At 42.2% G+C, this 12,961-nt stretch overlaps 1 protein-coding gene across 4 annotated transcripts in view; it reads right to left on the minus strand.

The window, feature by feature from the left end:
• LOC116528689 (nesprin-2-like) overlaps window positions 1–12,961 on the minus strand; it is a 187,489-nt gene that overhangs the window by 18,079 nt on the left and 156,449 nt on the right. For all 4 annotated transcript variants that reach the window (XM_032246105.1, XM_032246100.1, XM_032246104.1 and 1 more), the window contains 3 exons: window positions 12,216–12,826; window positions 8,369–8,548; window positions 5,134–5,284 (listed from right to left, as the gene is read on the minus strand). In XM_032246105.1, the coding sequence (XP_032101996.1) occupies window positions 5,134–5,284; window positions 8,369–8,548; window positions 12,216–12,826 (942 nt within the window). The remainder of the gene's footprint in view (window positions 1–5,133; window positions 5,285–8,368; window positions 8,549–12,215; window positions 12,827–12,961) is intronic.

Raw genomic sequence — 12,961 nt, forward strand, 5'->3', positions numbered from 1 at the left:
ATATATACAAAACAATATCTCTCAAGGAAATATACACAAAAATCCTTAACAAAACAAATTCAGCAATATATATATATATATATATATATATATATATATATATCAAGGAATTATACACCTTGACTAAATAAGGTTTATTCCAGGAATACAAGGCTAGTTTAACATCTAAAAATCAATCAGTGTAACCCATTTTAATAAGCTAATGGAAATAAATTATATAATCACGTCAGTTAATGCAGAAAAGCACAGATGTAAAATGGTACAACCACTCTGAAAAACATTTTGACAGTTTCCTTAAAAAATAAACATCCAATTAACATATGACTCAGAAAGCACACTCCTGGACACATCCCTGAGAAATAAAAACTTATATTCACCAAAGACTCCTTCACAAATGTTTACAACAGCTTTATTCATAATAGTCCAAAACTGAAAAGAACACAGAGGTCTTCGGTGGGTGAACAGTTAAACTGTGATACATTCATACCACGGAATACTGCTCAGCCAGAAAAAGGAACAAACTATCAATATGGAAGAACCTGAATGAATCTCCACAGAAGAATGCTGAAGGAAAAGAGCCAGTCCCAAAGAGTTACGTATTATGTGATTTCATTCCTATAACATTTTTAAAATAAGATTATAGAAGTGAAGGCTGTATTAGTGGGTGTCAGGGATTAGGAGGAGTGGGAGGAGGAGGGAAGTGAATGGGGCTAGAAAATGACAGTAAGAGGAATCCTTGTGGTGACGAAAATGTTCTTTTTCTTGACTGTATTGATATCAATATCCTCATTGTGATATTTTATAGTTTTACAAGATTTTTCCTTTGGGGAAACTCAATATAGGAACCTGGGATCTCTTTGTATTATTTCTGCATGTGAGTCTACCATGATCTCAAAATAAAGGCTAATTTAAAAATATTAAATAAAATCTTTAAAATGAAAACTCAATACCGAGGAGGTTTGTCTTCTGATTGGATGCTGGCTGATACATTGGCAGAGCTGAGATCCAAACCCAGGTCTTCTTTCTCCTGGTTCAGAACTCTGCACTGGGGCACAATAAATGTTTGTCCACACAGATGGAACTAGAGGCCATTATCCTAAGTGAAATATCTCAGAAAGTCAAACACTGCATGTTCGCACTTATAAGTGGGAGCTAAACAATGGGGGCACACGAACGTACAGAGTGGAATAACAGGCATTGACTGGGGACTATAAAAGGTGGGACAATAGGGGTGGGGTGAAGGCTGAAAATGTACGTATTGGGTACAATGCTCACTATTTGGGTAACAGGTACACTAAAACCCCCAGACTCCACCATTACGCAATATACGCATGTTAAGAAATTTGCACTTGTACTCCCTAAATATACCCAAAAAAAAAAAAAAAATTAAATGAGGAAAAACATTTGTAAGCAAAAATGTTGGTTCAATTAAATAACAAATATATATATATATATACATCTTTAATTGATATATTTCACTTAATTGAACAAGCTAAATTTTTTTGCCTGCAAAGAACTTTCTTGTTAAACTAGCACAAGTTTCCACAGGGTGATGAGAAAAGAAAGGGCAAGAGGGTGTACTTTTAGCATTGCCAGATGTGAGTTTTGTTGTACAATGAATAGAAGGAGTAAAATAAAGGGAACGAGGCCTGCTTTGACATTTCCAAACTTCAATAGTCTCCTGACATTCCAGCCTTCTAGCCTAACTTTTGCACTTCTGTCTTTCACTAAAGAGAGTAGAAATTTGTCACCATATCCTAGATAAACATCCAGGTTACTACGGTTTTGAAGGACAAAAGTTCTCAGTGGTATCATATTCCAGGCACTGCTGCAAAACATGTAGCATAAAAATCCATGCTACAGAAATGGACTGTGTGAAGACAGTACCTATGTCATCACAAAATTAACTCAAAGTTATGTTAATAATCAGTACTAAAATTTGCTTTTTCAGTTTTTTAAAAAACCTGACAAAAGAATTTAACATTAGTGTATTAAAACTTCTATATCTTTTATACAAAATAATAGATTATTTCAGCAAATGTATAAAGTACCCGTGTACTAGATGTAGAATTTTCATTTTAATAAAATAAGGAAAGCCAGGCCTGTTGTTTCTTAAAGGTAGTTATAATTATTTCATTAATTTTAAAAATACCTTTTGCAGTTGGGTAAGGAGTACAGACAAAGCAGAGTTAATTTTTATTCTGCTATATACACACTTCAAATATGTCTTCAGGACAGGCAGTTTTACGCAGTAAGCGAAACACTGAAATAACAAGTTTAACATGGTGGATTAAATATCCATGTTTGTCTGTTTTCTCCCCACATGCTACTTTAATAACAGAAAAGAACTGAAAATGGAGCAAACCAACAAGCACAGAGAGAACAGAGGATAAGAATACTCTCAGGTGGAAAAGCAGAAGTTGGGAAGCTGTAAAGATGAAGAATGAATGGTAACTGATTCAACAAACTAAAGCTGAAACCTTAGTCTAGAAGGAGATGGGGTAGTGGGGAGGGTGCAGAGAAGCCAGTAAGAAGAAGCAAGGCCATTTGTGTCATAGAATCTCAAAAGGCTACAAATGACTTAATAACTTCTCATTAAGGTCAACCACAAACAGGAAGACTGGATGACTTTTTTTTTTCTTTTTTTTTTTTTTTTAAAAACGGGGTTTCATCATGTTGTTCAGGCTGGTCTTGAACTCCCGACCTCAGGTGATCCACCCGCCTTGGCCTCCAAAGTGCTTGGATTACAAGCGTGAGCCATCACACCCAGCCAACTGGATGACATTTTTTAAGAGAAACACATGTAGACTGTCAGGCCCTCCTTCACCTGGTTGGATGGCTTCTCTCCATACCGACAGAGATTAACTTTCTAGGGAGGCTCTGGACTTGGGGCTGCCAAATACAGCTGAGGACAGAGATGAGATCCTGTTGTGATAGCCACAGAGGAGCTAATGATGGCAGAAAGGCCAAGACCTGGGCCTAGATTCCGATTAGGGAGACTCACCCAGGAGAGGAGTCAGCTCCCTGGAGGTGACAAGAAGTTTATTAGTCAGATAAATAACTGATCTAGAAACTACGGTTTATAGTTATAAGGTTGTACAGTTATGGGGTAGTGGGAAGAGCAGCAGACAGGCCACGCACAGCATGGGGCACCATAACCAACACTCATCAAGACCTAGGTACGTCTGATGATGCTTTACAGATGCAACCTCACCAGATCAAAAGGAATCCTTTCCACTGGTCAGAGGATCCCACTTAACACGGCTAAGGTAGGGCGCCAGAATTGAGGAGGATTTGCAGGAACAAGAAAAGCTGCGGCCGGGTGGGATGACTCACGCCTATAATCCCAGCACTTTGGGAGGCCGAGGCAGGCAGATGACGAGGAGTTCAAGACCAGTCTGGCCAACATAATGAAACCCCGCCTCTACTAAAAATGCAAAAAATTAGCCGGCTGTGACGGTGTGCACCTGTAATTCCAGCTACTCAGGAGGCTGAGGCAGGAGAATCTCATGGGCCCAGGAGGCGAAGGTGGCAGTGAGCCAAGATCGCGCCATTGCTCTCCAGCCCCGGCAACAGTGTGAGATTCCATCTCAAAAAAAAAAAGAAAAGAAAAGCTGCAAGTCAAGTAGAACTAGATATCTGGTCAGCATACAAGGCAGGGTCTCAGGGTCTGTTGGATAAGGCAGAGACCTTGATCCTAAAATAAGAGTACAAGGTAGGAGACTGCTATCACGGACACGGCAGAAGGGTAACTATGCGAACTAGAACACGAGCCCAAGAGGATCTGGTAAGGCTGAACATGCTGGATTCTCTAAGTATCTAGGAAACCAGAGCTCCTGAAATCTACTGAATGAAGACAGGACTCTCCTAGATCCCGAGACCAGCCAAACCCAAAAGCTGCCTCCACTGGAGGGAACCAGACAGGTTACATTCTAAGCAATTCTATTTGCTCAGGGTCTTGACAGCTTTGATTAAGTGCAACAAAAACCAGCTACATAGTTGCATATTGTGCAGCTGGTATCTAAATAGGGCTCCTTCCAACTGGTCAGCTCTAAGAAGCTAAGTCTGAGAAAGTGGGTCCCAGACAAGGGCCATTCCTGACACTCTTGGTGTCACTTGAGCTTCAGGGTCAATAGTTCTAGATAAGGACTAACCACTGTCCTATTTAAGCTTTCACTGATGCTGCTCTTAGCTACTGGAAAGTTTAATACAATTGCTTTCCAACCTCCGAGTATATCAAGCAAACTACCTTTCACATAGTTTTCACATCTTGACGGCACTTTAGCTTAGTACTTATAAAACCAATAGAAAAAGGCTGGGTGCCGTGACTCAGGCCTGTAATCCCAGCATCTTGGGAAGACAAGGAGAGCAGATCACCTAAGGTCAGGAGTTTGAGGCCAACCTGGCCAATATGGTGAAACGCTGTCTCTACTAAAATTAGCTGGGCATGGTGGTACACACCTGTAATCCCAGCTACTTGGGAGGCTGAGGCAGAAGAACTGCTAAAAAAATAAATAAATAAGTAGAAAAAGTAACTGTCTGGTGTAGTCATATAGTGTAGTATATTCTTTTCTAACTATCCAATTCTTCTGCCACTCTGGTTGATAACCACATAAAACCATAGAAAATAATGACATCTAGTGTCCAAAAATATTACTTTTCTTAGAATACAAACATAGATGGAGCAATGTGGTGATAAGCTTGCATATCTTCACAGAAAACGAGTAAATAAAAGTGTCATTTTTCCTTACTCCACTAACAACGGCAGGGATTTTCCCACCATCTTCCTTCTGTCAGGCCTGCAATGAAGGGTCAGGTTCCTTGTAAACAGAAAGTCAGTGCAAAGGCTGTTACAATCTCACAGAAGTAGCAGAAGGGGTGACTCGGGCTCCAGCAAAAATGGCCCCATCATCAAAACCCAATCAGAAGTGACCCACCATCAACTTGGGGACTGTTTCTTTTTTTCAACCCTGGTGATAAATTCAATAAATTTTCAGATACCTGGTAAAACAGAGTCACTAGGAACTTCTTTTAAACAAAGTTTCAAAACAGACTTAATCTACAGTATCTCTTCACTACCAGGCCTGTCAGTGAGGTCACTGTACCGCCTTTTCTTACGGAACCTGGACTCACCTCTGCTATCCTTTTCTTCAGGTTCTCCTTTCCCATGTACGAAGCCTGCAGGGAGATGACACTCTCTTCTTTTTGAATCAAAGTTGTCAAGATGGCTTTAAAATTCTGGTATTGTTTTAAGAGCTCCAAAACTCTTCCACATTGTTCAAGACTATGAATAGAAAAATACACAAAGCTAAATGTCCAAAAATAGCGAAACCATTCTCTTTGCAAGTATCCCACATAAATGATGAATAAGTTGTAAAGAACTTTTCCTTTGATGTGTTTCTTAATTTTTTTTTTACCAATTTAACCTAAGAATGATGGCACATCAACGTATCTGGCAAAGAGATAGCATAATCGCTGGATTAGTACTGTTGCTAGGTAAACATTAGAAAGTTACCAGATGTCAGGTCTAGAAACAAACACAGGATTCATTACCCTAAGGAATCAGCATCTCAATTTCATCACTCACCAGAAGACATCTTGGAAAACAGGGCTTCTTAGCATAACTCTGGCAGATTATTACAGCATTAATTCAGCAAGTCACAGGTTGTTTATATATCTTTTTTTTTTTTTTAAGACAAGAGTCTCGCCCTGTCACCTAGGCTACAGTGCAGTGGTGTGATCTCGGCTTACTGCAACCTCCACCTCCCAGATTCAAGCAATTCTCCTGTGTCAGCCTCCAAGTAGTTGGGATTACAGGCATGTGCCACCATGCCTGACTAATTTTTGTATTTTTAGTAGAGACAGGGTTTCATCATGTTGGCCAAGCTGGTCTTGTAACTCTTGACCTCAGGTGATCCACCTGCCTTGGCCTCTCAAAGTGCTAGGATTATAGGTGTGAGCCACTGCGCCCAGCCTTTTATGTATCTATTCTATTCATTCTGGATTTAGTTTTTATTTATTTATTTATTTATTTATTTATTTATTTATTTATTTATTTTTTTGAGACAGAGTTTCGCTCTTGTTACCCAGGCTGGAGTGCAATGGCGCTATCTCAGCTCAATGCAACCTCCGCCTCCTGGTTCAGGCAATTCTCCTGCCTCAACCTCCTGAGTAGCTGGGATTACAGGCACGTGCCACCATGCCCAGCTAATGTTTTGTATTTTTAGTAGAGACGGGGTTTCGCCATGTTGACCAGGATGGTCTCGATCTCTTGACCTCGTGATCCACCCGCCTCGGCCTCCCAAAGTGCTGGGATTACAGGCGTGAGCCACCGCGCCCGGCCAGCCTTTTTTTAAAAATAAGGTAGTGGGACAATGTGGCAGTTAGGACACCTGGTTTCAAGTACAGCTGGGCACTGCTTAGTCTGAGACTCTGGATAAGTTACTTCAGCCTCTTTGAATCTCAGTTCTTTCTCCAGTAAAATCAGAGGGTAGACTAGATCAAATACCACATTCAGGCTTCATCTTGACTCCTGTACACTCAGGTTCTGGTAGGAAACAGGAGGTGTATGCAAATGGAATTCTGAAGAGAGGGTGCTGAACAGACCTCTGAGAAGAGAATCAGGGGAGGCTGCCAGGGAGGCAGAGACACACAGGGATTAACTCCCACAAATAGGTTATACCACCCAGCCCCGAGAAGAAAGCAGGGGAGATGCCCCGAGCCACACAGGAGGGTGCTGTCAGGTGGTGGCAGAACCACATGTGAAAGCAAAGTGGGATGGTGAGACCACCCTGGACTCTCTTCTTGCCCTCTACACTCCCTACAATACCCCTCACTGCCTAACCCTACTGGAATCCTTGGCCTCGGCGGTTCAGCCTCTATGGACCAGCCCTCCCACCACTCTCCACCCTCTTGTAGATAGTAAGAGGGAGAAAGTATGGACAGAGGATATTCCATGGAATGGACAAGTGGACACACAAGCAATCATATTCAAAAAACACTGAATCTCTCCAAAGCAGTCTGGCAAGTTAATAAATAATAACACATATTAAAAAAAAAAAAAAAAAAAAGAATTGACAGCTGGGATTAACAGGTAATAGACTTCACAGTTGCAAAAATTTTAGCAATCGGCCCCGATTCTCCAGGGAACAGAGCAGTTATTGACAGACAACATCTCCCATTCAAGCATGTGTGATAAAGTAATGCTCCCAATTCCTGAAACAGGTCCTCGGCCTAATCCCTGGATCTTGTGAATGTTACCTTACAGGTTACCTTACAAGGCAAAAGGGACTTTGCAGGGGTGATTAAGCTAAGTATCTTAAAATACAGAGATTATCCAGGATTGCCCGTGTGGGCCTGGTGTAATCATAAGGGTCCTTGTGAGAGGGAGGCAGGGAGAGGTGTCAAAGGAGAAGTGATGACAGAATGGAGGGCAAGGAGAGATCTGAAGGCCCTACACTGCTGGCTTTAAAGATGGAGGAGGGGCACGCAGGCCAAGGAATGTAGCAGGAGGCCTCTAGAATATGGAAAAGGCAAGGAAATGAATCTTGCTAGAGCCTCCAGAAGGAACACAGCTTGATTTTAGGGGTTTTTTTTTTTTCTTTTGAGACAGGGTCTCATTCTGAAGTACAGTGGTGCTATCTCAGTTTACTGAAACCTCAATCTCCCAGGCTCAAGCAATCTTCCTGCCTCAGCCTCCTGAGTAGTTGGGACTACAGGTGCACACCAGCATGCAAGTTAATTTTTTAGACATGGGGTTTCGCCACATTGGCCAGGCTGGTCTCAAACTCCTGACCTCAGTTCATCCACCATCCACCCTGACCTCCCAAAGTGTTGGGATTACAGGTGTGAGCCACGGTGCCTGGCCAATTTTTTTATATTTTGTAGAGATGGGGTTTTGCCATGTTGGCCAGGCTGGTCTTAAACACCTAGGCTCAAGCAATCTTCTTTCTTCAACTTCACAAAGTGCTGGGATTGCAGGTGTGAGCCACTTTGTGCAGCCTATTTTACCACTTCTGACCTCCAGAATCATAAGGTAATACATCTGTGTTCTTTCTAAGCCATTAAGTTCGTGATTTGCTTGGTGATTTACAGCAACAGGAAGCTAACACAGGTGGGATGGTAATGAGCATAAACGTACCGTACTGTGTGTGTGTTATGCTTCATGGAGATCCTCTTTGCTGCATTCTGGCTACAATCTACAATTCTAGGTCTTGTCCCAAACACTGGCCCTGTGGGCTCTGGTGGGAAATCCTTATGACTGCCCTTCCTTCAGGTCCATGGGGATGTGTTTTCAACCCAGAAGTTTGAAAAAGTTAATTGTGCTACAGACAATTTTTCAGATTCAAGAGGGATTTTTTCTCCTTACCATTCAGTGATGAAAGCTTTGGTATTCTCCCACAAGAGTATGGTATTTTGGCACTGCTGACTCACAGCTTTTTCTCTGCCGTCTTTGCAGTGTGGAAGAGAATTAGCCATTTCTTGTAAATGTTTCTTCTCTTCTTCATATTCATCTAGATCCTTATCCAGTCTGATTAAAGATTTTTTCCTTGATTATGAATGAGAAAAAAGTTTGATAGCCAAATGTCAACCACTGATTCAACACAAATATGGATCTCTTGGGGAGGCATGCTAACTTCAATTTGTCCTGACGAGGTTAACGCCAAAATTACACGTTTCTGTTACAGAGTTCAGGACGCTTTTTGCATTTCCAGAATTTTTCTGATGTTTGTTTTGTTTTGAGACAGGGTCTCACTCTGTCACCTAGGTCGAATGCAGTGGTGCAATCTCAGCTCACTGCAGCCTCAACCTCTCAGGTTCAAGTGATCCTCCCACCTCAGTCTCTCGAATAGCTAGTACACATGTGCACACCACCACGCCTGCTAATTTTTTATTTTTCGTAGAGATGGGATCTCACTATGTTGCCCGGGCTTGTCTCAAACTCCTAGACTCAAGTGATCTTCCTGGCTCAGCTTCCCAAAGTGCTGGGATTACAGGTGTGAGCTACCACGCCTGGCTGCATTTCCAGAATATTAATTTGGTACTTTTAATAAATATAATAAATATACAAAACATTAGCAGTAATATATTTCTGTAATGAACACACTTGTAAAAGGTGTATATGCACATGAGAGAAAAGAGAGAGAGAAAAAGCACGTATATGTGCATATGTCGAGGAAAGGCAGCATGATATGGGAGAAGCAGAGAAGATGGATGACCCAGAACTGCAGGACGCCTAAGGAATGATGGGGCGGCCAAGGAGGAAGGAAAAAGCAAGGGAATTCTTGCACTTCTCCCTTATGTACTTCTCTCTATCTTGCACTTCTCCCTTTCAAAAAGGAGTTATTTAACTAAGGGTAAAGTCATCCTGGAGGGATTCATACCATTCACCTAAATCTAAATTGCTAAACTGCTCACAGCCTCTACTTCCTTGCCTCCAATTTCCTCTTCCATTAACTCCCATAAGGCTTTCTTCCCTACTGCCTGCTGAAACAGCTGGCCTCCACACTGCGATATCCCTGTTCCATTCTCAATTTCACCTTGCTTCACTGGTCAGCAGCATTTGACACTTGATCACATCCTCCTGGTTGAGATGCCTTCTTCTGGTAGCCCCAGAAGTCTTCATTTTCTTCCTACTGCACTTGCGTACCCCTTCTCAATGTCTTCAGCTGGTTCCCTCTCATCTCCCTGATCTCTCAATACAGAGTGCCCCAGATATGAATCCAACTTGGACCTCTTCTCTTGTTTATCTAAACTCACTCCCTCGGAAATTTCATCCAGTCTTGTAAAATGATGAGAACTCTCAAATATATACCTCTGGCCCAGACGTCTGTCTGTCCTGATTCCTAATGCCATCTATTTTTAAGTGTCTTATTGATATTGCTGCTTGAATGTCTAATAAGTATCTTGAACATATCATTTCTAAAATTGAGCATACCCAATCTTTCATTCAATACCAGTAACTTTCATCCAAGACTAATTGTTTTTTTTTTCTTTTTTTTTTTTTTTTTCTTTTTTTTTTAGATCGAGTTTTGCTTTTGTTGCCCAGGGTGGAGTGCAATGGCATCATCTCGGCTCACCACAGCCTCCGCCTCCCAGGTTCAAGCGATTCTCCTGTCCCAAGTAGCTGGGATTCCAGGCACACACCACCACGCCAGCTAATTTTGTATTTTTAGTAGAGACAGGGTTTCTCCATGTTGGTCAGGCTGATCTAACTCCTGACCTCAGGTTATCTGCCTGCCTCAGCCTCCCAAAGTGCTGGGATTACAGGCGTGAGCCACCACGCCCAGCCAACTTTAGTCTTTTTCATCTCTATCAATGGTAAATCAGTTCTTACTCACTTCTCAAGTTACCGTTGACACAATGGACAGTGGGGGGAAAGAACACCTGAGCCTAGAGGAAGGTTCCAATGCTTGGAATCATTCTTGACCCCAGTATCTCTTTTCCACACCATGTCCATGTGCCAACAAATCATCCGGTCTCCATCTTCAAACTATACACTGAATCTCAACACTTTCTACCACATCACCACTGGTCCATGCCAGCTTCATCCCTACTAGGGATTCCTGCAATAGGTCAAACCAGACTTCCAATATCTTCTCTCAACTCCTATAGTCTATTTCCAACACATCAGCCAGTGAGGACAAGTTATGATGAAAACCAAGACATTTCCCTCGGCTTAGAACCCTGCAGTGACTTCCCATGTCACTCAAAGAACAAGCCAAAGTCATTAAACAGCCTACAAGTTATGGCATGAGCTAAGAAGCCACATCTCCCCCTCACTGCTGCACCTTCTCACCTCCTTCCCTTTCCTCAAACACACCTGACATTTGTACCTACTGCTCCCTCTGCCTAGAAGGCTCTTACTCCAGGTTCAAGTGGCTTGCTCTTGCCTCTCATCTGATGCCAAGGCCACCTTCTCAGAAAGACCTTCCCTGATGATCCTATTCAAGAGAAACCCCCTCTTCCTTCCTTACTTAGAATTTCTTTTTCTTTTTCTCTTTCTTTTCTTTGAGACAGAGTCTGCTCTGTTGCCCAGGCTGGAGGGCAGTGATGCAATCACGTGCAGAGGCAGGACACCCTAGAAATGAAAGTCTCATTGGGCCTGAGGGTGTGGGACATTTCAGAAGGAAAATCACACTTGACTACATAGAGGGTTTAGTCATCTAAAGATCCTCGAGAGACCACTGAGCCTGAGGAACTAGAGGTGGGCAGAGAAGGAGACAGAAAGCGAGAGAGATTTAGAAAGCAGGCAAGGTGCCAGGCACGGTGGCTCATGCCTATAGTCCCAGCACGTTGGGAGATCGAGGTGGGTGGATCACCTAAGGTTAGGAGTTCGAGACCAGGTTGGCCAACATGGCAAAACGCTATCTTTACCAAAAATACAAAAATTAGCCAGGCATCTTAGCGTGTGCCTGTAACCCCAGCTACTGGGGGCTGAGGCAGGAGGATCGCTTGAACCAGGCGGAAGTTGCAGTGAGCCAAGATCATGCCACTGTACTCCAGCCTGAGCAACAGAGTGAGACTCTATCTCAAAAAAAAAAGAAAAAAAAAAAGAGGAAAGGGGGGAAAGAATTCCACAAACGCAACTCTTGCTAACATTTTAGCTTTTGGAATTTGAAGGCCCTATTCCAAATGATGAAATTAAAACGGCAGCAGGTATACAGAAGGCTGCTGACCTCAGTCTACTGCATCTCTACTTCGCCTCCAGAATCAACACTCACTTTAGATCGCCTCTTAAATTCAGTCTCCTGCCCTTCCACTCAGTTCCCACCCTAACCCTGCTGAGAGGAGGAAGAGATCAAATAACTAAGGAAGAAGCAGGGACAAGATGGGGCGCATGCATCTTCCACCCCTGGTTTCATTAATATCACATGCGTGGAGTCTGGCAGTCATCCATCCCTAGGAGAACGCCACAGTAAACACACAAAAGTACAAGGGAATCAGAAGTAACTCATGTACAGTACTTAACACATATCTGACTTCACCACTCCTTTGTCCATAAGAAGATATACTTTTAAAGAGGGAAAAAAAATTATGCAACATTTTGCACAGGTACAGTATCAACAAAAAGGAAGCTTGCTTGAAACGTCTATAGAAAAGAGTGCTGAACACTGAATAGAGTGGGATGGAACAGAAGCAGAAAGACACAGGAATAGAGGTGATAGAAAAAAAGTGCCGGTCACCTTGGATGGAAATGGATGGACAATACCTACCGATGTTTCACAGCAGGGACAGTAGGATCCTTAAGACCAATTTTGCTGATTTGACTCTGTACATCTTCAATATTTTTAAGGAGTTCATTATTTTTGAAAATACAAGCCTCTAGTAATGTGTTTTCCTCAGTGAATTCCTCCTGTACCCCATAGCCATGTGTCTCAGATAACTTTACTGATAAAGCATCAACAAGGTTTTCACAGGAGGTGTCTTCACCCTGTTCAGCATCTTTAAAGCTCATATCAAGCATCTTCAAACGCTTATCCAAATGTTTGGCCTTGTCTTTCATCAGATGAATGTCTCTCTCTGTATTTTTTACTGTCAAAGTATTCTCTTGTGCCACTTGTGTGTCTGAGGCTGAAAGGTCTACAACAGGCTCAGCAGAGAGTTTAGCTGTTTTGAGAGATTCCAAAAAGCCTTCCAGAGCTCTTAGAGTATCTTCACTCCTCTGCACCCTGTGATTCATTTCTTCAAATTGTGTTTTGTATTTCAGTATAACATTCTGCATTGCATGTCGATCACATGGATGTAACTCCTTCAATATAAAGTTGCCCGGTTTTTCTAAGCGGTTACATGTTTCAATCTGTTTTGCTATAGAATCTTGGATTTTCTAAAATAAAGATTAAAAAAGCTGAAAAACTGAGGTGGAAAAAAGAAAGACTATGTGTGAGAAACCAGCCCCAAACTGCATGACTAGATTTGATCTAGAAAAATGCTTCTGAGTTCAACAAAAAGTGGCAGTTTC

This window comes from Sapajus apella, unplaced genomic scaffold (genome assembly GCF_009761245.1).
Source record: "Sapajus apella isolate SASKATOON/1434 unplaced genomic scaffold, GSC_monkey_1.0 scaffold59, whole genome shotgun sequence".
Classification (NCBI taxonomy): domain Eukaryota; kingdom Metazoa; phylum Chordata; class Mammalia; order Primates; family Cebidae; genus Sapajus; species Sapajus apella.